The sequence below is a fragment of the Rhinatrema bivittatum genome, chromosome 4 (genome assembly GCF_901001135.1).
Source record: "Rhinatrema bivittatum chromosome 4, aRhiBiv1.1, whole genome shotgun sequence".
Lineage (NCBI taxonomy): Eukaryota > Metazoa > Chordata > Amphibia > Gymnophiona > Rhinatrematidae > Rhinatrema > Rhinatrema bivittatum.
In genome coordinates this window covers 249,142,288-249,167,316 of record NC_042618.1, presented here as the reverse complement: position 1 = coordinate 249,167,316, position 25,029 = coordinate 249,142,288, and the positions used below count along the sequence as shown (strand labels likewise).

The window sequence follows — 25,029 nt, the reverse complement described above, 5'->3', positions numbered from 1 at the left end:
TGCCGCACTGTTTCTACCGCGGCCTTACTGTATCGACCCGTGAGGCAGTTACTACTCCTAACCAATCAAGCTAAATACTTCACTTAGATGCAGTTCCAGCACTGCTCTCTACATTAATAGTGGGGGTGAAAGGGAATTGGAACCAAAAGGTAACTAAGGGCCAAGAGTAACAGATAAGTATGAGAAAAAAAAAAACAAGTCTGAAAGCTTGCTGGCAGACTGGATGGGTCGTTTGGTTTTCTTCTACTGTCATTTCTATGCATTCCATCCGGCCCCATCGCCTTTCCTACTTTGCGTTTAGTTAGCTCCTCACGAATGCACTGTTCCAAAAATCAATTGCAGTTTACCTGATGTCCAATCTTATTTTTGTTCATTTTATGTGGTCCTGCTCCAGGCAATTTTGCTTTTTTCTCATCAACCTCTACATATTCACCTCAGAGTCTCACAATGCCACTTCTGCACTTCTTTCTATCATTGATATATCTAAAAAAAAGTCTTGCTACCCCTGTTTTACTGTACTTGCTATTTTTTCTTCCATTTGAATTTTGCATTCCTATTTTCCCAGCTTCTTTTAATTTTTCCAGATATTGTCGCTCGTCTTCCTTTTTCTACGATCTCTTGTAGTTTATGAATGCTAACTTTCCCCCCCTTACTTTTTCAGCTACTTCTTTAGAAAACCATAACGCCTTCATTGGAGATCCAAGATAGCTGCATGCTAAGGGACTCTACTTTGTCGACTCCCTTAAAAAAATTTTTGTTTCCTAAATTTTCTTACCTCTCTTTACTATGAGTAACAGGAAGGGCAAGGTTAAAGCGTACCCGGAAGCTTCTGAAAGTTTGTCTTCAACTAGCCCGATGGATAAACATGTATTCCAGGACCAAGATCTTCCTCTTAACTCCATCGGGGTGTCTTTGGGCAGCTAGTCAAGCTAGTTGCTGGCTGCCCCAGACCTTGAGTCATCCTTAACCCTGGAATTGTGCCGAATTCCTCCACAACCTGGTTCCCCCTGAGGTTAGCACTAACAAAATTGTTTTGCCTTTGTCGTGCTTAGATGACAATGGTGAAAAGGATCAATGTGTGGAGAGAATGAAGGTGGATGGTCTTCATTGAATGACATATGAGGAGAGATTGAAGAATCTAAATATGTACACCCTGGAGGAAAGGAGGAGCAGAGGTGATATGATACAGACTTTCAGATACTTGAAGGGTTTTAATGATCCAAAGACAACGACAAACCTTTTCCGTTGGAAAAAAAATCAGCAGAACCAGGGATCACGATTTGAAGCTCCAGGGAGGAAGACTCAGAACCAATGTCAGGAAGTATTTCTTCACGGAGAGGGTGGTGGATGCCTGGAACGCCCTTCCGGAGGAAGTGGTTGATGTGTCCGTTGGTCTTTGACGGCTTCGCCCCGCTTGCCTCACCTTAATCTCGGCTCCTCCCGCTTACCTGGGCAAGATGGCTACCACAGCGTCTACAAGCCGACCTTTCTGGCGTCCCATGAAAGGCTATGGTGCAGCCTTCCGCCATTGCTCCTCCCAGGTACCTACTAGGGTGCGCGCTCAACCCATGTCTTTATACAACCCTTGGCGCAAACCTCGAGGGCGTTCCCTCTTGCTGACGTCACACCATCCGGGTATATCAGCCTCATTGATTTGCTAGCTCCCCGAGTTACCAAGGACTCAAATCCGTTCCTGTCTATGCTACTCTGCCGCTTCCGTGCTGCCGCTGGAAGCTTTCTCTCAGCCCTTCGGGGTATCAACTAACTTGGGTACCCGCTCCTCGGGGGCCCTCTGCTTTATTTCAGGTGCCTTTCAGGGAACAGGTACTCGCTCGAGGACCTGCTCTCCCTGCCTTGGTGCCTGTACCTTCATCTACTTATCTGGTGGAATTGCATACCAACAGCTATTCTCAGTGAGTACTCTAACCTCTCAGTCTGTCTCACCCACAGTATCTCCTCGCTGGGATACCTGCTGCAGAACTTCCTGACGTCATCGTGGAGAGAAGGGCTCCCTCTGCCGAGGTTCCTGGGACTGCAACTACAGACTGCCTCATTACTGCCACCTGGTGGCTACCATCTAGCCGTTTAATAAAAGAACATTTTTCTGTGTTTTGTGTAGCACGAGTCTAGCCTAGTGCTGTGGTTCCTCACGGGGCTCCTCCCTGTGGGCGTTGTCACCTCCACAGCACCCAAGGATCCACCAAAACACACATAACCACAACAGTGGTGAAGACCAAAACTGTGAAAGACTTCAAAGGGGCATGGGATAAACACTGTGGATCCATAGTCTAGAGGATGTGAATGAAGAGAGGGTAGGTAGGGGAAGGGAGGGGAAGGTGAGGGGAGGGCAAAGGAAAGTTCCCTTCTAGGCCGCTCCGATTTCGGAGCGGCCTAGGAGGGAACGGGGGTAGGCTGCGCGGCTCGGCGCGCGCAGGCTATACGAAATCGATAGCCTTGCGCGCGCCGATCCAGGATTTTAGCCGATACGCGTGACTACGTGCGTATCTACTAAAATCTACTAAAATCCAGCGTACTTTTGTTTGCGCCTGGAGCGCAAACAAAAGTAGGCTGTTCGCGCTCGTCTGAAAATCTACCCCAAAGCCTATTATGTTCCTGCAAATTCGAAAGTTGGTCAAGCGAGAGACGCTCCTGCTGATCTATTTATTTATTTATTTAAAACTTTTATATACCGACATTCATATGCATATCACAGCGGTTTACAACTAGGGGTAGATTTTAGAAAAGTACGCCCGCGCATACTTTTGTTCGCTCACCAGGCGCAAACAAAAGTACGCCGGATTTTATAAGATACGTGCGTAGCCGTGCGTATCTTATAAAATCCGGGGTCGGCGCGCGCAAGGGGGTGCACATTTGTTCACCTTGTGCGAGCCGAGCCCTGTGTGCGCTGCCCATTGCCTCCGAGGCCGCTCAGAAATCGGAGTGACCTTGGAGGGAACTTTCCTTCAGCCTCCCCCCACCTAACCCACGCCCCCAGCCCTATCTACACCCCCCTACCTTTATCACAAAAGTTACGCCTGCCCCAGGCCCCGGCCTGGGAGCGATTTCGGAGGCCTCGGCCATGCCCCCGAAATGCTCCCGGGCCGGAACCACGCCTCCCCGGAACACCCCGAACATTGCGCCGCCCCCCGTCAGTGAAAACAGTGATCTGATGTTGTGCACCTTCAAGCCAGGGGTGCCACTCTTCGAATGTCATCTTTATTGCCAGTAGTTCTTTATCCCCAATGCCGTAGTTCTTCTCCGCTGGCGAGAAGCATCGGGAGAAGAAAGAATGTGGATGCAAAATCTTAGAGTCACTGGTCTGGCTTAGCACGGCCCCTATGCCTACATCTGAAGCATCGACTTCCACAATAAGAGGCCGTGTTGGGTCCGGATAGCGGAGACATGGCTTACTCGAGAAGGCATCTTTCAGCTTCTGAAATGCTGTCACAGCTTCCGTAGACCGATTTGACGACGTTGGCACCTTTCTTAGTCATTGCTATTAGTGGAACAGTTAGTGAAGAGTAATTCTTAATGAATGTTCTGTAGTAGTTGGTAAATCCCAGAAATCATCTAAGAGTCTTTAGACCGGTGGGTTGTGTCCATTTTTGTGAAATGTCGTCTCTCTCTGCTTGGGCTTGGATTGGGTTGGTTTGGTTTGGGACTGGGCGGCTAAGTGCGAGAAGCATTTTTTTTTTTCTGTGGATTGGGTTGGTTTGGGACTGGGCGGCTAAGTGCGAGAAGCATTTTTTTTTTCTGTGGATTGGGTTGGTTTGGGACTGGGCGGCTAAGTGCGAGAAGCATTTTTTTTTCTGTGGATTGGGTTGGTTTGGGACTGGGCGGCTAAGTGCGAGAAGCATTTTTTTTTTCTGTGGATTGGGTTGGTTTGGGACTGGGAGGCTTTTGGTGGTAGAATCAGATAATTACATTCTTATGAATACAGACAGTTCAATGGAATGTATGGGATCATGCTGAGCCTTAAATACCAAGGTTAAAGCTTTAAATTGAATATGCTGAGCAACCAGTGAACCACACTAAGGCAAGGGTCAGGGTAGGCGGTAAATTAGTCGGTTAAAGACGAGGCAAGATAGCAGGTTAAAAAGGCGATAGTCAGGGCGCACTTTACTGTATGGGAGGGAATAGCTAAGCGGATCGTTTACATACATATACATGCCGCGGGCTGAAAGGGATAGGCGTTGAGTTAAAGAAGCGGTAAGGATCGGTAAAAACAGATAGTGAATCGCGGGTTAGACTTAGGCAGCGAAATTCTGAGTACACAGCGGGTTAGCAACGGGGTAACTGCGGCCGCGCTTTACTGTATCAGCCTGACAAATAGCACTGAAAAAGTCTTTACCGTAAAGACATTTCCAGCCCAGAAAATGCATGCCCACCCGTTAAGACCACGACGCGATTCCTTTTTTTTTTTCCGGATAGGTAACGGTACGAAAAAAAAAGATATCAAGTCCTGCTTCTCTCAGTCACCCTTCTCCCGGCACGATCGCTGGAATTCGTACTACGCGCTCAAAGACGGTCATTGGCCCGTGCAGAATGGGTGGGGTGCATTTTGGCGCAGTCGGAAGCTTGTCTGTATGATCCACGTGCTAAGCCAGCACAAATTCGCCTACTTCTCTTGCCGCTAAATACCGGGCACGTATATGATATAAATATTTCAATGTCTCGTAAGAGAGGCACCCGGGAAACGGAACTTCAAACGTAGCAAAGAACAAACATTTTCTCTTGAACTGGCTTTCGGGTAGGTCAGGCTGGCGAGGAGGGCGGGGCGCTTTTGGGAAGGCGAGCTTCCGATTGGATAGCGGGAGCCGGCTCCTGATGGCTCGGGAAAGCGGAATGGACGCGCCCCCTGCCGGAAGCAGAAGCGTCACGTTCGGTGGGAGTATATAAAAGCGAGAGGCGGCAGCCAGGGGCGGGTTTGTTGACCTGCTTGTGGTTGATTATTCGCATGCTACGGTGGGAGGGAGGCGGCGTGCGGACAGCAGCTTTTCTTTTGGTGACTTGTAGCCTATTGGGTTTTCTGGCTAAATCTTCGCGCGGAAGACGCGAGGAAAGGTATCTTACTTCCCCGGTGTTGGGCAGCTGAAAAGCGGGTGGTAAACGGCGTAGGGCTTTGGTCTCCCCCCCCCCTCGGTGCGGAACGGTGGTTGCGCTCTGATGGGAGCTTTGGCTTCCACTTCACGTGGGTGGTGCCAAAAACAAGGTGGGATGAGGCTTCCCCAAGGCAGTATGTGAAAGTAGTAAGACCCGCTGTCTCTCTTTCCGCCCCCTTCGCTTTCCACGTTTTTATGCGGAGCAAAATAGGAAGTGCCGAACGATGGTGATTGTACCCGCCAAGTTTGCTTTTTGTCTACGGATTCGTATTCTGCTGGCCCCTGGAGTGGGTGGGGGGGGTCCCTGCCCCAGCTGAAGAATAATGCATTAATTTAAAAGGGTTTTCTCTTGTGATCCTCCTCCAGAGTCTAGTCAATTGCTAGTCTCATGTTTATATAGCCTAATCTAGTTTTAGAGTAAATTTGTAAGAGCTAGTTAAGTATGCCAGTTTTAAGAAGGTGAAATAGTCAATGTACCAGTAAAATCGGTTCTGTTTCTTATGCAGCAAAGATGTGCTTGCTTAAATTAAAAGCGCTGACCATTTTTTAAATATAGCTTTTAAAATGCTATAAAACTGCTTGTAAACTTTATGCATGCATACCCGGTATTTCTACCTTAGACGCTTTTTTTGGTTTAGTGCTTAGTACACCTGGATCCTGATGAGCTGTAGAGCGTGCAGCTTTGGAAGGTGATTGCCTTTCGTGAGGCATCTGTGGGGAAAGTGGTTAGAACCGTACGTGTTGTTCTGTTTTTCTGGAATCCTCTGTATTGACTACCGTTTCCGGCTAGGTAGAGGGTTTTTAGTCCTGCAGACAGGGAGATTGTGATGGCTCCCTGATTTAAAAAAAAAAAATTCCACTTTTGGGGGTAGGGGGATCTGCTACTTGACCAAAGCTTTTTGTGTTTTCCCGACCGAGTTTTATTTATTAAGACAGAATCAGGAATTCACCCCTAAAGACGGATGACTTTTAACACTGCCTTCTTTTTAGCCCTATCTGTGTCAATGGTGCAGCTTTCGCCATCCCCTTGCCGCGACCTTTCGCCTTCGGACTCCTCGTCGAAGAGCATGAAGCCGGCGAAAGAGCCGACGAGGCAGAAAGGGGAGAGCCAGCCTACCCTCTCTCCCCTGCAAGCGACTCTGTCCTCGTCCGCCACCCCTTTCCAGTTATACGAGACCTATATCGATAATGGGATGATCTGCCTGAAACACAAGATTAGGAATATCGAGAAAAAGAAGGTAACGCGCTCCTGCTTCAACAGGGCAAAGTAGTCAGATGGAGAATAAAATGAAGTTAAGAAAATACTGTTCAAAATGAAACTAGGCAGGGTTGACATATGGGGCCTTGATACAATTGAGTGAGCTGATTGCCTGGTCTATTGATCAATGAAACGATAATTCAGAAAACAGGCAAGAAAATATGTGGGGTTAGCCTTAATGCTGCAGCGTTCTGGAAATCCTTTTTTTCCGGCCTGTGTTCAGCTGCCTTTCTCTTTAAACATGTTATCTTAAAAGTGAAATATTGAATTGACTTTGTCAGTTGCATTCAAACTGTGAAGCACTATTTGGATACTGAGCTACTCGTTTTGCTAACTCAATTGCATTGGTACCTGATTGCCTTGTTTGCTTTTGCTGATGCTGCAATACAACAGGATGCATAGCTTTTTGGAATCAAGCTAGAAGGCATGAACGTGTTCGGCAGCACTAGCGGATTCATTTTAACCGTAATGTGTGTTTGTTTTATAAGCTTGATCACTTTTAAACAGCTATTTCATAAACTGGAGCAGTGTTGGGGAGGAGGAGTCTTCTACACAAACATGCTTTACACAAGCTACTGATTAACGGGACTGAAACAGGATTTGATCCCTCAGCTTAGATTGTCACAGATCAATTCAGAAGAGCATGTCTGTAAATGTTGAAATCTTAAGTGTAGCATCTTAATTCAACCATGGCAATATAGTAATTATACACTAATCTGCTTTGTTTCAAAGTACAGTATGGTATGGTTGAATGTTACTGTAGTTATCTAAGAATGGATTAGGGTTTCTCCAGTGTTAAACATGAACTGATCCATATGTCTGTATAAAATCCTTCATTGCAGTCAAGGCACTTACTAGTGAATGAACTTAACACTGGATTGTTGCATGCTTCTAGTTCACTTAAATTGAGCTGTCCTAGTTTGTGCTGATTTTTATTTTCTGTCAAACTGTAGTACTTTGATTACTTTACAAATGTAGGGAAGCTGACAACTTGTTTACTGGTAGGTTTGGCAGATATCGACTACCATCAAACCCTTTAACATGAAAGTATGAAATACTAAAAATCACAAGTTGGACTTGTGTTCTTGATGTCCTATGTTGATGCTGCAGACCTGTTTTCTTCACAGCTGTTGTAGATCAATATTTATTGAAAAAGTGAGAACCGCTTAAGTTAAATATTTGAAATCAGTTTCCTAGAAAAATGGTATCAGACTGCAATATTTGCTGAAGAGTAAATGTACAGTTATGCCTGTTATAAATTTTAAAACACTTGTATCAGCCTTTAAAATTCTTTACTATTCCAATTGCACTAACAACCTAAGCTTAACATCTCTAACTTAATGTAAAGAGTACTAGATGAAAGTAGATGCCAGGTGTCCTTAACTGTATGTATTGTAGTGGAAATGTATTTAAAAATTGCCTGACTCAGCTGAGTTTCGCCACTCCTCTAGCTGCCTCAGGGGTTATAGTAAAATGACATAACATAGAAAGTTAGAGATACACAATTTAAATTATAAAATATCAATACAAACAAAAGCACATTTAAACTGGTGAGGTGAAACATGTAAAAGATCTAGAGCTAAAATAACTTTGTCAAATGTGATAATTATAAAACCTATATACATCCTGGGTAAGTTAACAATTGGAAGTCTGATTAAAAAATAAATATATTTTAGTAAATGTGTTCATAAAATAAGAGTGAAACAATGAAATACCTGAGTTTAGACCTAATATAATCTTGAATATCTTACTTGTCATACATAATTTCAGTAAAACATCCTCAATTGGGGTATATCTGCAGAACACACAATTTATACATTACAATTTGTTCTAGTTATGCTCCTATGTTGTCAAAACAGCACCAATCAATAAATGGAAAAGTCTGGGTCTCAATTTGAATTATCCTAAAATCAAGCTTAAATGAACACAATTTAATATTCAAATACTTTGCACCATCACCTGTGCAAAAATTGCTTTTATGAGACCAGTTAGGGTTCCTCAGAATACAACTAGAGCAAATTGTAATGTATAAATTGTGTGATCTGCAGATATACCCCAATTGAGGATGTTTTACTGAAATTATGTATGACAAGTGATTCAAGATCATATTAGGTCTAAACTCAGGTATTTCATTTATTTTATGAACACATTTACTAAAATTTCTTATTTTTTAATAAGACTTCCAATTGTTAACTTACCCAGGATGTATATAGTTTTATAATCACATTTGACACGAAGTTATTTTAGCTCCAGATCTTTTACATGTTCTGTTTCACCTCACCAGTTTAAATGTGCATTTGTTTGTATTGATATTTTATAATTTGTCTAACTTTCTGTTATATCATTTTACTGTAACCCCTGAGGCAGCCACTAGAGAAGTGGCAAAACTCAGCTGAGTCGGGCAATTTTTAAATGAATCTCCTCTACAATAAACATGGTTAAGGACACCTGGCATCTATTTCTTGTTTTTCCTACACGGCCATCATAGATTGCCTTCCTTTGTTTCAAGAGTACTAAATAAACAGGAGCCCAAACAAAATTCTTTATAGACATGGGGCCACACAAGCCATCAAAGACCCATTTGGGTACATGATCATTAACAGTACCTGTGTATACAAGTGAGTGGCCCCATGTTTATACAGTAGTTGGGCTCCTGGTCCATCTTTTTTTTTTTTACTGTTTACATTAGTTTCACATTAAGCTTAGGTTGGAGCAATTGGTGTACACTTTTTTTTATTTTGAAGGCTTTCTAAAGCCCATTGCAGTCCTAAGATTAATCTTCAGCATGTATTGCACACTCCTACCATTCCTTTAGGAAACAATTTCAAATATTTAACTTGAGGCTCGCTTACTATTTTCTGTTCACTGAGGGTTGTTTATTTGTGGTTAATAAGCTCAATATTTGGCATACCCACCAAACAAATGTATAGGACTGAAAAAGCTGCCTTTGGCTTGTGTACTGGCAAACCTACTGAATGGGCAACTCTGGAGACTGAAAAGATACTGCTGTAAGTGGAGCACTTGAGGTAGAGATTTGTCTTATGCTGCCTATTGGATAGGTAAAGAATTTACTTATGTGAGTACTAATGTCTCTAAAAATGACTGTAAAAGGTATGTCTGGTCACTCATGTCCCTTCCCACCACAGGCAACACCTTTATTTCTCAGCTGTGGATTAAAAGCTTGTGTAATTCCTGCAGTACTAGCACTGCCTGTGTACTTTTTATCCAGAGGCCAGACCATGTTTTGAAGTAGGTTTCCCCCAGGGGAAACAGAAAATTGCTCCTTGCATGTCCTGTGAGAAACATTTCATGGTTTAAGGTTAAGAATTTTTAAACTCAATGTCTCAATCATTAAATAGCCCCAAAAATGCAATACCAGTGTAGTTCTGAACATGAGTGACAAACACCCAAACATAGCAAATCTATTTGCTAGTCTACTGGCTACATAGCAAGTTGGTATGTTGAACTGAAATACTGATGCCTTTTCCAACTTCTAGATCAAATTGGAGGATTACAAACAGCGCAGGCAAAATGGAGAAACTCTTAATCAGGACCAGTTGGTAAGTGATCACAAACTTATTTCAAAGCAGGTTCTGAAGAAGTTGTGTTAAGAACATGTTAAGTTCTATAGTAGCTTCACCTAGTAATGACCCAAGCTAGTTTTGAGTTTAACACTTTCACAAAAGCTGATGTCTGCTAGTTGAAAGCTGCTTGGAGCTGGCCAGGCTTACAGCATTCTGGAGAAATGAAGAATTAGCAAGACACTGGAAGCTGAGGCCTCTGCTGCACACATTCTCTCCACTTTGCAGTAGTCAGTATTTCCATTGAATGCAGCACTTCCTGTGCAGACAAAAAGGAAGTGGAACTTTAGAGCAGGATAGGTGGAGTAGGAACGGCAGAGCCAGGGTAAGATGTGATTTGTGGGGGGGAGGAGACCAGCATAGGGTGTCAAGTCTCTTCTAAAGACACCTACTCACCTACACATGTAAACACTCTTCACTTCCTCCTTATCCCAGTGATCCTTTATACTCAGTTCCCACCAGTTCTCAACCCCCATCTATTCACCCATCAATGCTTGGTAAGAACTAGTGGGGGTTGAACACTGGGGCTGCAGAAGGAGGACCACTGAGGTAAGGAAGAGTGCAGAGAACAGGATTGATTTTTTTGTCCTCCTTTCTGCTCTTGGTGATCTGGTTCTCATCCCAAGTCCCACTCGATTCATCCAGTGGGCCTACAGCTCCTAATCACATGCCCAGTCCCTGATGGCTGAGTGCCACTCCCTCAGTCACTAATTTCTTTTCTGGAAAATCAGCATCTCTCCTCCTTTCCCTCACTCCTTGACTGGTAAGGTATAGGCCTCTTTGAGCCACAATCAGCTGGCAATCCTCTGCCTTGGGTGGTGATTAGAATATACCACACCCTTCACTTAGACAGAATGAGGGAGGGTCTGGAGCAGTTTAAGTCTGAAAAGTGCTGGAAATGCATTCCAGGCCCTGTCCTTCCCTCCCCCATAAATTAAGCCCTGATACTAAGGGAAATTAGGGTTGGTAGCAACTTAACTAAAGACATTTCAATACAAGTTGCCCTCTTAAAATTTAAGTTGCTCATTTGCAAGAATAATTTGTAACTCTTGTAGCCTTTCTTCTGGTAGCTAAGTCAGTCGCATGTAAACCTTGCAAAATCTCTGGGTGGGAGGATAGACCTCAAGAGCCCAAGTTGTAGTATAAAGGTTTGTGGATGTGCTCATTTGTCCCTATACAAGCTGGATGTTATAAAGTTTAAAATTGCTGCTCCCTTTAAGAATTGGTACCAGGTACATTTCTTATATCCATAAAATGTAAGTGCATTTCTGTGTCCCCTTTTTGGATTATAAGGCTGCCCAGTGGGTAACAGAATAGGTTCTATCCCTCATGGGTATCCCCTTTATAAATACTTGTGGTCCACTGACTCATCAGATGTTTAGATCTTCTTTCCTTGGCAGAAACCTCAGGGTAGTATCTCCAAATGGGTTAATTTCCTGCATACCTTGACAGTCGTGATCATTTATTTAAAGACTTTTCTATACTGGTATTAGTGGGAACATCATACCGGATCACATTTGAACAGCAGGTTTGAAATTACATATTTAACAGGGAGAATGAAACTGGGGAGGAGATCACACAAGTACAGAGTAGAAATATAGCATAACAAGCGGAAAACACAACTCCATAACATAGGAAACGGATGTCAATATAGGATATAACATAGTAATACAAGCCGTTAAGCCCGTTAAAACGGGCTACATCCCTCTGTCTCTCACCTCCCCCTCTTTCTCTCTCCCCTCACTCTTCACCACCCCCTCCCTCACCCACTCCTCCCCACCCTCCCTCTCCTATCACTCAGTCCCTCCCTCCCACTCAGTCTCACTCACTCCCTTCCCCCTCTCTCCCTCCCTCTCACTCACTCAGTCCCACTCACTCTCACTCAATCCCCACTCCCTCCCTCCCACTCAGTCACTCAGTCCCACTCACTCTCCCTCAGTCCCACTCCATCCCACTCCCTCCCTCAGTCCCCCCTCTCCCTCACTCAGTCCCACTCCCTCCCTCTCACTCAGTCACTCCCTCCCACTCTCTCTCTCCGTCCCTCCGTCCCTCCCTCTCTCTCTCTTCTCCCTCCCTCGCTACCGCCGTCGCCGCCCGCTGCCGGTACCGCCGCTGCTGCCACTGGACGCCGCCATTTTTTTTTCTTTCTGAAGCTGCCTCAGAGCGACGTGCTCGCCCGCACATGCGCGGTAGAGCTGGTCTCTACTGCGCATTTGCGGGCCGTCGGTCACAGGCCATTTATAAGGTAGATGTACATAGGTAACCAATTTTTGACAAATTTTGATTACATGGAGGAGACAGGTTAGGTAGCTGGGGTAAATAAGGTGAGGCAGACTAATCTGGATATGCTTGTTTAAACAGCCATGTTAACTTTTTAAATTTGATGGCACATGGTTCGAGGCGTAGGCTTGGGGGCAAGGAGTTCCATAGTGAAGGGCCAGCAATTGAGGGCACAGTCTCGTGTGGAGGAGAGGTGTGCTATTTTAAGCAAGGGTACTAGTAGGGTACCTTTGTTAGTAGATTTGTGGGCGCTAAAAGGAATAACAAGCCAATTGGAATTATGAGTGAGTCTATATTTATGAACAGTGTTTTGTAGGGAGCCAGTGCAGATCTCTGAGGATGGGGTGATATGGTCTGATTTGCAGGCATTTGAGATGATTCTAGCAGTGGCATTTTGTAGCATTTGTCGTGGTTTTATCATGGCATAGGGGAGCCCTAAGGAGTGCATTACAGTAGTCCAGTTTAGAGGAGATGGTGGCTTGGATCACTATACAGAAGTCTTGGGTGTATAGTAGTTTAAGTTTTTTACTAGGACATTGGAGCTAACATTTCTTCATGCTTAGTTGCTGATCAATGAGAACTCAAAGGTCCTTTACGAAGGGTTGAGCTGTGGTGTGGTTAAAGTTGGGGTCTTCAGACAAAGAAGAGTATGGGGGGGGGAAGTTTTGGGAAATGAGCAGGAGTTTGGTTTTGTTAGTATTGAGTGTGAGGTGGAGGTTGCTGAGTAGGGAGTTGATTGCTGCGAGGCAGTTTTCCCAATGTTTCAGGGCATCAGAAATAGAATTATGAATAGGTATGATGATCTGGACATCTGTGTATAGATAAAACTTAAGGTTGAGATCAGAGAAGATGGCAAAGTGGAGTGAGGTAGACTAAGAGGGTGGAAGAGTGAGCCTTGTGGGACTTGCTGAAGGGGGTGGGGGGCATTACCTATTTTAACACAACTTTCTGTTCAAGAGATTTGAACCAGGCGAGGGCCAGGCCTGATATACCAATGCCTTCTAGGTGGGCAAGGAGGTGATTATGGCAGATGGTGTCGAAAGCCGCAGAGATATCAAGGAGGGTGAGAAGGTAACTGACCCTGGCCCATTCCTCCGAGGATGTGGTCAAATAGGGTGAGAAGTAGGAATTCCATATTGAAGTGTTTCCAAAGCTGAGTTGTGAGGCATGGAGGATCTTGTGATTTTCGAGGTAGTCCATGAGTTGTAGGTTAACAACTCTTTCCATTATCTTGGCAATAAATGGGAGGTTGGAGATGGAGCGGAAATTGGCGGGGTCTTTCGGGTCTAAGGAGGGCTTCTTAAGTAGGGGTTTGACCACTGCATATTTAAGTGTCTGAGACTGTCCCATAGGAGAGTGAGCAGTCTTGATCATCTCTTGTAAACCCAGGCTATGTTGAGTATGATCACAAACTTTCACTAAAGTCCTTAATACTTGGATTGTGCCAAAGAGCATCCTTAAATTCAGAAGATTTTTATATTGGCAACATAGCTATACATGCCTAAAAACTCAGTCCAGTGGCACCAGATACAAGACTCTGTATCTTTCTGTGTTTAGTCTTTAGTCTCTGCATCATTGATATTTGGGCATTATCATATGATCAACAGAATAGTTGTTTGGAAAGTCAATCAGCAGTGCTGTTGTGCATTTTCTCATTTACTACTTTTGTCTTGGAATCAAGCTTTTTCTGGTTGGGATGGAGATGTACCAGGGTTGCTGTGAGTTTCTAATCAACTGCAGATAGTTTTCTTTACACACAACCATATCCCATTCACTGGGATACGTTAGTGTGTGTAAAGAAAACTATCTGCAGTCTATTAGAAACTCAGTTGGACAAACTTTCTCCCAAAATAAAAATCTGTACTCTGTATGGAGATCTTTCCTAACCACCCCTTCTTGGCACAACCTTTTGATAGGGAACTAATGAGACTTGTCCAACTCTAAACAAATAACCCTATACTGAAAGTAAGGGTCACCTACTTGTTGCAGTAGGAGTTTCCTCCCTGTATAATCTAATGGGGGTGGCATGGCAAGATGAGATTCCTCTAACCTATTTTGTTTAGTCCCAATATCTAATGGAGATCCAGGGGATTTCTATACTTCTACCCCATTTTCCCCACAACCATTACAGTAAACCAAATTTAGGAGACAGTTATGAATTTACAATACACATTGCATTCAGTTGACAAGTAAAATTAGTGTTGGTGAAATTTTAGATATTAAAAAGTGCTATCTATTCTGCTCCTGGGGATACTAATGCCCCTATAGTTTGCCCAGGGCAGAACAAGACATTCATACCAGAACAGAGGTAGGTTAACACAGCAGTATCCCAAAAATCTAAAGTCATTTTCTGAACTATTCCTGTGGAAGGAAGGAATACATGAGTCCTGGCTGACACAAGTCATTCCTTTATTTCATATGCAATAGACCAAAAACTTAAACCATGCCCAGAGCTACAACTAAGATTATGGGAGTAATCATACTGTCTGCAAAGGGTAGCATGTACTTCTATATCCTAGCTCAGCCAGCACAGCTACACCAAAAATGCAAAACATTACCTACTAAAACACTTATCAGTAACTCCTCAGGAATGAAATATAGCTGTTTTTCTGAAAGCATCTAAGCTTTAGCCACTTCCCATAGTGGATTTAAGTAAATCAAAATATAGTTGTGCTGCTACAAGCATGAGTACAATGAACTATTGAAGATTACAAGTCACCTAAAGGTGAGAAGTATAACTGGCTGCATATTAAAGTGAAAATACAAAACCAAGGAATGGACCCAAAAATGAGCTGAGAAATAGGGCAGGTTGGTATTCTGGGGAGCAGCTAATACTTTACAAAATTATATTGGAATTTATGCAAATTCAGTAAACAAAATTGAGTGCTTCTGGAATTATTTCCCATTGAAGCTGTGAATTGCCATTAATGTTTAATTGGCCCAACTGGGATGCTTTACCTAGCAATTTACAGCTAATTTGACATCAAGACTCTGCAAGCAACTAAAAGCCTATCTACTTGATTTTGATATGTTGATTTGCTTTTGATGTAGGTTTGGCCTTGAGTGTGAGAATATATTGTGGTGGTCCCTGCTTAATACAATTGACTAAGTGGTCTACAGGAAATTTTAAATATAGTACTTTGACTTCCTGCCACACTGGTGTAGAAAGTAGAGGCTGCTGCTGGCTTTTGTTAAACATTAGCACAGCTGGTACTCCTGCCATTATAGTCTGTCCAGAGCTTACTTGGATGTTCTGGCTTTAACTTGAGTACCATGTTACGTTTCACAACTTTACATTTTAAAAGGAAAGCACTGGCTACATAAGAACATAAGAAATTGCCATGCTGGGTCAGACCAAGGGTCTGACCCAGCATCCTGTTTCCAGCAGAGGCCAAACCAGGCCACAAGAACCTGGCAATTACCCAAACACTAAGAACCCATGCTACTGATGCAATTAATAGCAGTGGCTATTCCCTAAGTAAAATTGATTAATAGCCATTAATGGACTTCTCCTCCAAGAACTTATCCAAACCTTTTTTGAACCCAGCTACACTAACTGCACTAACCACCTCCTCTGGCAACAAATTCCAGAGCTTTATTGTGTGAGTGAAATAATTTTCCCAGATTAGTCTTAAATGTGTTACTTGCTAACTTCATGGAATGCCCCTAGTCCTATTATTCGAAAGTGTAAATAAGTCACATCTTGTTCAAGGCATCTATCATATCCCCCCTCAGCTGTCTCTTCTCCAAGCTGAACAGCTCTAACCTCTTCAGCCTTTCCTCATAGGGGAGCTGTTTCATCCCCTTTATCATTTTGGTTGCCCTTCATTGCAAATATCTTTTTTGAGATGCGGCAACCAGAATTGTACAAAGTATTCAAGGTGCAGTCTCACCATGGAGCGATAGGCATTATGACATTTTCTGTTCTAGTAACCATTCCCTTCCTAATAATTCCTAACATTCTATTTGCTTTTTTGACTGCTGTAGCACACTGAGCCGATTTTAAAGTATTATCCACTATGATGCCTAGATCTTTTTCCTGGGGGGTAGCTCCTAATATGGAACCTAACATGTAACTACAGCAAGGGTTATTTTTCCCTATATGCAACACCTTGCACTTGTCCACATTAAATTTCATCTGCCATTTGGATGCCTAATCTTCCAGTCTTGCAAGGTCCTCCTGTAATGTATCACAGTCTGCTTGTGATTTAACTACTCTGAACAATTTTGTATCATCCACAAATTTGGTAACCTCACTTGTCGTATTCCTTTCCAGATCATTTATATATATATATTGAAAAGCACCGGTCCAAGTACAGATCCCTGAGGCACTCCTGTTACCCTTTTCCACTGAGAAAATTGACCATTTAATCCTACTCTGTTTCCTGTCTTTTAACCAGTTTGTAATCCATGAAAGGACATTGCCTCCTGTCCCATGACTTCTTGGTTTTCATAGAAGCCTCTTCTGAAAATCCAAATACACTACATCTACCGGTTCACCTTTATCCACATGTTTGTTAACCCCTTCAAAAAAATTAAGCAGATTTGTTAGGCAAGACTTCCCTTGGGTAAATCCATGTTGACTGTGTCCCATTATATCATGTCTTTCTATATGCTCTACGATTTTGATCTTGAATAGTTTCCACTATTTTTCCCGGCACTGAAGTCAAGCTCACTGGTCTAGTTACCCAGATCACCCCTGGAGCCTTTTTTAAATATTGGGGTTACATTGGCCACCCTCCAGTCTTCAGGTACAATGGATGATTTTAATGATAGGTTACAAATTTTAACTGTTAGATCAGAAATTTCATTTGAGTTCCTTCAGAACCCTAGGATGCATACCATCCGGTCCAGGTGATTTGCTACTCTTTAGTTTGTCAATCTGGCCTATTACATCTTCCAGGTTCACAGTGATTTCGTTCAGTTCGTCTGAGTTATTTATTTATTTATTTAACAGCTTTTAATATACCGGTGTTCGTGCAAGCACATCACACCGGTTTACAATAAACTTGAGAAAGGAGGAAATTACAAAAAACAGGGAGTGGGGGATGGAGCAGGAGCAAAAAAGGGGGGGGGAGAGGGAGGAAGGTAAGGAGGAAAGAGAGCAGCTGAGCAGGTAAAAGGAACGTAGCAGTATTTACAAGAGAGGTTGCTTAACGGGGTTATGCATTGTTTAATTACAGCGGTTAAGGGGGGGTAAAAGATTATATAGGGGAGAAGAGTGGATGCTTACTTACAACAGTTATGGGATATAATGAAAACTTATTTGAACATTTAAAAACACAAAAATGTAAAATATTAGCTTATTTACAACAGTTATGGTTATAGCAGGTACTAAAAGGGAGCTTGATTTAAGGTTTTTGGCGCAGGTTAAATGTTTTAAAATTGATAATGCAGCGGAGGATGGTAAAGGGTAGCGCAGGAGTGAGAGGTGGGCTGGGGGGGATATAGGAACAGGTGAGGGGGGAGGCTGGGGTGGATGAGGGAGGCTGGGGTGGAATAAGGGAGGAGGGACTAGGGAGAGGCTAGAGGGGGGGAGACTGGGTGGACTAGGGGGGAAGGCTACGAGGGCTGGAGTTGGGGTAAGCCTGCTTGAAGAGCCAGGTCTTAATGCCTTTTTTGAAGATGGGTAGGGAGGGTTCAAGACGGAGGTGTGTAGGGAGGGAATTCCAGAGGACGGGGCCCGCGATGGTGAAGGCTCTTTCTCTGGTGGTGGATAATCGGGCTGTTTTGAGGGGGGGGGGGGTGTGAAGGGTGCCTGTGGAGGTGGATCTTGTCTGGCGGGTTGAGAGGTGGAAGTGGGGCATTTCTTTAAGCCAAGGGGGGGTTGTTTTTGTAGAGGGTTGTTATGAAGGATGGTAAGGGTTTTGTATTGGGAGCGGAAATGGATGGGCAAGCCAGTGTAGGTCTATTAGGATGGGTGTGATATGCTCTCTTTTACGTGTATTGGTAAGGATTTGAGCCATGGCGTTTTGGAGGGTTTGGAGAGGTTTGATAGTGGAGAAAGGGAGGCCTAGTAGCAGGGCGTTACAGTAGTCCACTTTGGAGAAGATGGTGGACTGTAGGACTAGTCTGAAGTCTTGAGTGTGGAGTAGAGGCTTGAGTTTTTTGAGGATCTGAAGTTTGTAGAAACCTGCTTTAAGGAGGGACTTGATGTGAGGTTTGAAATTGAGGTGTTGGTCAAGGGTGACTCCCAGGTCTCTTACGGTGGGGGGGTAGAGTGGGGGGAGATGTTAGGGGGCGGTTGGTGTGGTGGAGGAATCATGCTCAGATTGCTTGGATATAAAGAGTAGTTCGGTTTTAGTTGCATTGAGAGCAAGGTGAAGGTCGGTTAGTAGGGCGTTGATGGTGACTAGGCAAGATTCCCAAAAAGGATGGTTTCATTGAGGGTTTTTTGAATGGGTATGAGTATTTGTACGTCATCGGCGTATAGGAAGAAGTTCAGGCCTAGGTTTGAGAGTAGGTTGCAGAGAGGGAGGAGGTATATATTGAAGAGGGTAGAGGAAAGGGAAGATCCTTGGGGAACGCCTTGTCTGAGGGGGACGTGGCCGGATTCAAAGTTTTCGAGTTTTATAAGGTATTCTCTGTTAGTGAGGTAAGAGGTGAGCCAGTCCAGTGCTGTGTCGGTGACTCCTATCTGTCAAGCGTGTGATAAGGACTTGATGATTGACAGTGTCGAAGGCTGCCGATATGTCTAGTAGGGCCAGTAGGTAGGATTTTCCTTGGTCAAGTCCGATGAGTGTGGCATCAGTGATGGCTAAGAGGAGATTCTCGGTACTTCGGCCTTTTCGAAAACCAAATTGTGAAGGGTTGTAGGAGGTTGTGGTCCTCGAGATAGTCGGTGAGCTGGGTATTGACTACTTTCTCGAGGACTTTCGCAAGGAAGGGTAGGTTGGAGATGGGCCGATAGCTTGCAGGGTCAGAGGGGTCAAGGGATGGTTTTTTTAGGAGGGGTTTCACAACGGCGAGTTTGAGGGGATCTGGCACTTTGCCGAAGGTGAGGGAGCAGTTAATAATGTTGCTAGGGGTTTGGCGATGGTGGTGGGTATGGAGAGGAGGGTTTTGGAGGGGATTGCATCTAGGAAGTGTGGCCGGTTTCATTTTTTTAAGGATGGTCTCGATTCTAGCGTGGAGGTGGGGGTCGAAGGCTTTGCAGGAGCTATTGTGTATTGGGGAGGGGGGTGTGGTCCATGGGGTGGTGGGGGAAACTTAGGAGGATACTGGAGATTTTGTGCTGGAAGTATTTAGCAAGATCGTCGCATTTTTTTCTTGGAGCTTTCTTCCGTCGTAGCAGGGTGGGGGGTTTTAGTGAGGTTATTGACGTAGGAGAAGAGGGCATTGGCGTTTGAATTGTAGGTCGTGAATTTTTTGGCATGGAAGTCCCTTTTGGCATTGGTTGTGGCTTGTCGGTAGTTGTGCAGTGATTGCTTATACACTGCTTTATGTTGGGAGGAGGGGTGGCGGCGCCACAGGCGTTCTTTTGATCTGAGGTCCTGTTTCAGTCTTTGGAGTTCGTTGGAGTACCAGGGTTTTTTTTTTGTTCTGTATGATGGGTATTTCTTTATGTATCACGGGGCAGAGATCATTGGCTATAGATTTGGTTATCTGATTCCAGGAGTGAAGGGCTGCATCTGGATTTGAGAGGTCAAGGTTACCAACAGTTTTGTCGAGTGCTGTGGTTATGCTTTCAGAGGAGCAGGGTTTATGGAAAGATATAGTTTTCCTTTGGGATGGTGATATCTTGGTGGGGGAGGTGAGGCGGATTTGGGCATTGATGATGAAGTGGTCAGACCAGGGTATGGGGTTGTTGAGGGGGGCAAGGTGTGGATAGATGGGAGTTGATAAATAGGAGGTCGAGGGTGTGCCCTGCCTTATGAGTGGCGGAGGTGAATGAGCTGTTTGAAACCTAGGGCTTCGAGGGTGGTTAGGAGTGTTTCGCAAGAAGGGGTACGGGGAGTGGAGTCCACATGGAGATTAAAGTCTCCGAGGATCACTGCGGGGGAATCTGTTTGAGGTTGTCTACAATAAATTCAATGAGGGGGGAGGGGTCGTGTTCGAGAAGGTTGGGTGGGGCGTAAATAAGGCAAATCTGGAGGGTGGGTGATTTAAAGAGACCGATTTCTAGTTTAGGCGGGGGGCAGATGGGTTGGAGCTTGAGGTTCAGGTGCTTTTTTGCGGCCAGGAGTATACCACCACCTCTCTTTTTAGGTCTTGGGATGGAGAATGTGTCGTATAGTTTTCCGGGGAGCTGATTAAGATAGACATGGTCTGATTCTTTGAGCCATGATTCAGTGATAGCAAGAAAGTCAGGGTTATCATCCGTGAGCAGGTCATGGATGATGGGGGCTTTTTTGAGGATGGATTGTGCATTAAGGAGGGTTAGGGTGAGAGTGGCTAGCCCAAGGAATTGGGTGAGGGGAGAGGTCAAAATTGGGACTAGCGAGCAACGAGGATTGGCAATGTGGAGATGGGGAGCGCAGGGTTTGCGCAGGTGAGGGAGATATAGGATGGGTACAGATTGTATGCACATGTCTGGTGTGGTGGGGGCCGGGAGGGTGTGGTGGCCCTTTGGGGGAGGGAGTCTCTGGGGTGTGGGGAAATTAGGCTGGTCAGAGCTTGGAGAAGAGCACATGGGCATCAAGGCAGTGATACGGCATACAAACAATATAGGTTCTTGTAGCATACAATTCTTGTAACATAAGGTAATGTAGGCAACGCAACAACACAATATAGGTAACACAAAAGCAATGGGGTGCTGCTCGGGGTGAGCGAGGGGCGAAACCGAAGGGGCGAAACAAAGGGGCAGGCCCCTTTGTCGTGCTCCTTCGGCGCGCGACGCCGGAGCTGCTGTAAGTTTAAAGGGCCTCTGTGCCCTTTCCTATTGGCTGCCGGTAAGTATGGGTAGGCTGGCCTTCAATCGCGTCTCTTTCCGGTCGGGGCAGCGGCCAGGACGGAGCGGCAGGCCGCGTGGTCGGCCTCGGACCCAGCGGGGGGAAGGGAGAATTTGAATGGCCTTACCCTGATGGGTCTACGGCGCCGATCGCGCAGGCCCTCCCTCGCTCCGGATGCCGTGCAGAAGAGATGGTCTTCGCTGGTGCTGCTTGCTGCGCCGAAAGAGGGGGATCGCCGGAGCTGCTGGAAGTTTAAAGGGCCTCTGTGCCCTTTCCTATTGGCTGCCGGTAAGTATGGGTAGGCTGGCCTTCAATCGTGTCTCTTTCCGGTCGGGGGCAGCGGCAGGACGGAGCGGCAGGCCGCGTGGTCGGCCTCTGACCCAGCGGGGGAAGGGAGAATTTGAATGGCCTTACCCCGATGGGTCTACAGCGCCGATCGCGCAGGCCCTCCCTCGCTCCGGATGCCGTGCAGAAGAGATGGTCTTCGCTGGAACTGGTATCTCCCCAACATCCTCATTAGTAAACATGGAGGCAAAGAATTTGTTTAGTCTTTCTGCAATGGCCTTATCTTCCCTAAGAGCCCCTTTAACCCCTCGGTCATCTAATGGTCCGACAGACTCCCTCACAGGTTTCTTGCTTTGGATATATTTAAAGTTTGAGTTTTTGCCTCTATGGCCAACTTCATTTCAAATTCTCTCTTCGCCTGTCTTATCAATGTTTTACACTTACCTTGACAATGCTTATGTTTCATCCTATTTTCTTCAGATGGATCCTTCCAATTTTTGAAGGATGTTTTTTGGCTAAAATAGCCTCTTTCACTTCACCTTTTAACCATGACAGTAATCGTTTTGCCTTCCTTCCACCTTTCTTAATGCGCAGAATACATAGTTCTCATTGTGCGTGCCTCAAAGGAAGTTTTTTTTTCTGGGTTTATTTCTAAAGCTTAGATCAGCATGCTCTCAACCCTCTTTCTCAGTGCCAGGATGCCCTTCTGACACTAGATGCTATTTGCCATATTAGGCAGCCTTGCTGCTAGTAATTCATGACTTTCTCGTTATAGCACTTTGCATTGAAAGCCAAGCAATTCTAGTGAGCCTGCTTGTGATGGAGTGATAACTGAATTAGTGTGACTTTCAAAGTGAGACTTAACAATCTGTTATCACAAGTGAAGTGAGGTCACTCAACACCAAAACCCTCGTCATGGGGCAACAAATGGCAATTCACAGCTTCAGTGCAAAGATTCCAGAAGCATTTTTAAAATGGGACTGTGCAAATTCCAAGAATATCTGACTATTGGGAGCTTCAGTAGAGAGAATAAACCATCAAGGTACCTGTCTTAATCTAAAATTGGTAATCTTATTTTTGCCAAGAGCAATGGTCCTAAATAGCTTTCTGCTCAATTTTCACAGGGAATTTGTAATTAAAAACAGAGTATAGATCCCAACTGCATACTGATATTGCAAGCACTTGGACATCAGCTGTCTGTATAGTCAAAACTTGCTGATGGCTACTCATTGGAGCAGGTGAAGAGCACCAAATTTTGGTTTTGGTGAGATTTATTTAAATTTATTTATTTAAAGAATTTTTATATACCGGGGCACGTAGCAAAACATCACCTCGGTTCACAGTGTAACATAACATAGCAAATAGCTTTACAACGAATATAAATAACGGTTCACAATATAAAATGATACAAAAGATTATTATTTGCTTGTAAACTATATACAAGAGGCTGAAAATTAACTATATACAAGGGAGGATGCAGTCAAGATTGACTGATAACATGGGCAATAGTAAGGTTTGGGGAGGAGGCGGAGAGGTAGGGTGAGCTGAAGGGAATATGGAATGGTAACATGGGAAACAGTAAGGGTTAGGGGAGGAGGGGGGTGGAGGAGAGGTAGTGTGAGCAGAAGGGAAAATGGAAGTCGGAGGAGGGGGGAGATGAGAAGGCGGGTAGATGCGGGAAGAGTAAGATCTTTTAACATCCAAAAGTAGCAAGTTGCCCAACTTGGTGTCACTTATGCAGTAGCTTTAAGGAAATCAGAATAATGCACTCGTGCACAGTGAACTACATAAGCTGATTTCACTGTAAACAGTGAGCTTAAAGCAGTAGTCAAAGCTGATTGATGTCAATGTAAAGAGCAACTAGAACTTGCCATGTAGTATTGGCTCTTAATAGGAGCCAAAAATTGATTAAACTTCTTCAGCACTAATCTCATTACTGTACCAGTTCACTTCTGAATCAAATTTAAAGTACTAACTTTGATATTAAACCATTCTATCACTGAGTGGCATATTACAACCATAAGATCCCAGAACAAGGATTTACTGTCTGTCCCCAACATATGAAGCACATGCTTGACACAGATAAGAGACCATACCTTTTCCATTGCTGGACCAAATCTATGGAACTCCCTACCTGGAAGGCTGTGACTGCTCTCAGACAAATTTAAAAAGCTAAAAACATGGCTTTTCAAAAACACATACAACCTAACTCAATTGGGAATCTCTAAACTTAAACTCTAAGTTACATTCTCAAATTCCCACTGATACACTCAACCTAAAGTGAACAATTTATGCATGCTCTTCATGAGCTGTGCCTTCTCACCATGTCATCTATTCCTCTTTAAAGTATCAACTCAAGTCATGAATGTATTGATCTGACCCTATGAATGTATAGACCATATTATAAACTCTGGAATTTGCCAGAGGATGTGGTTAGTGAAGTTAGTATAGCTGTGTTTAAAAAAGAATTGGATAAGTTCTTGGAAAAGTCCATTACTTGCTATTAAGTTCACTTAGAATAGACTTAGTTTTTGGGTACTTGCCAGATTCTTATGGCCTGGATTGGCCACTGTTGGAAACAGGATGCTGGGCTTGATGGACCCTTGGTCTGACCCAGTATGGCATTTTCTTATGTCCTTAATGCCTCAAACTATCAAATCATGATCTCTGAATGGCTGTTGTGAACATTGTGATCTTTTTTAAGAATGATATATAAAATGCTTTAAATTGGCTTGTTTAGCACAACAGTTCTGTTATCATAGGAGTTTACCAAAAGGCCAGTTTGCCTATTGAGCAGACATTTTCCCCACAGTATCTTATATGCTGAAAAGACTACCTGCTCCTAAATCTGGTTGGGACCCCCAAGCAGGAAATCTTTCTCATGAATGAGTAATAGTCTAAAAAGGGTGGGTTCAAAGTACAAATCATTCCATTAATGCTTTTGGTTCTCAGTGGGTCCCACTCTTTTCTTGGCAGCCAAGTTTAAGAGTCTTTGCTTTTTATAGGGGAATTTGCTATGTGACCATGCCAAAGTTGTTGTCCTAAATGTACATGAACTGGAGCCACTCAAACCCAAGTTGGGATTGTCAGTCTGGGCTGGCCCATCGTGTGCAGATCTGTCAGTCAAACTCCATGAGAAGAGCATCTCACTAGTGACATCTTTAAAGTGTGGTGCATACATAAACTGAGTAATTGCAGGGAAGGTGAATAACTTATTTTTTAGCTCTGAATGTGGGTAGAGTGCATATTGGAGTAACTTTGCAGAGCCTGTAGCTTAATATTACCTAATGCAATGGGCTATAAATCTGTTTGTATACGGCCTCTGGCTGGGTTGTGAAGTTTACCAACTCAATTTCAAGCCTTTTCCTTATCTTATTTGAAGCAGTCTTCCACCCCCACCTGCTTTCTATCTCCATTGGGCTTATTTTTGTCCATTAACTCTAGGATGAGCTCCTATTCATTAGCACATCTTATAACAAATATGCCACAGGACTACTGTGTGGTCAGATCTGTACCAGCACCTGGGTGTTCTCTCAGCATCTCACAGTAATAAGTCACCAGAAGTGGCTTAAACATGTAGAAGCTCCTTTCTGAAAGCTGTGGTAAGAGCACTAGCATATGATCAATGGGCA

General features: G+C 44.2%; 1 protein-coding gene across 5 annotated transcripts in view; it reads left to right on the top strand.

Annotated features, from left to right (window-relative positions):
* Positions 1 to 4,927: 4,927 nt before the first annotated feature.
* CAPRIN2 (caprin family member 2) overlaps positions 4,928 to 25,029 on the top strand; it is a 263,440-nt gene continuing 243,338 nt past the window's right edge. For all 5 annotated transcript variants that reach the window (XM_029600006.1, XM_029600005.1, XM_029600004.1 and 2 more), the window contains exons 1-3: positions 4,928 to 5,064; positions 6,093 to 6,340; positions 9,858 to 9,920. In XM_029600006.1, coding sequence (XP_029455866.1) covers positions 6,107 to 6,340; positions 9,858 to 9,920 — 297 coding nt within the window. In that variant the 5' untranslated portion in view covers positions 4,928 to 5,064; positions 6,093 to 6,106. The remainder of the gene's footprint in view (positions 5,065 to 6,092; positions 6,341 to 9,857; positions 9,921 to 25,029) is intronic.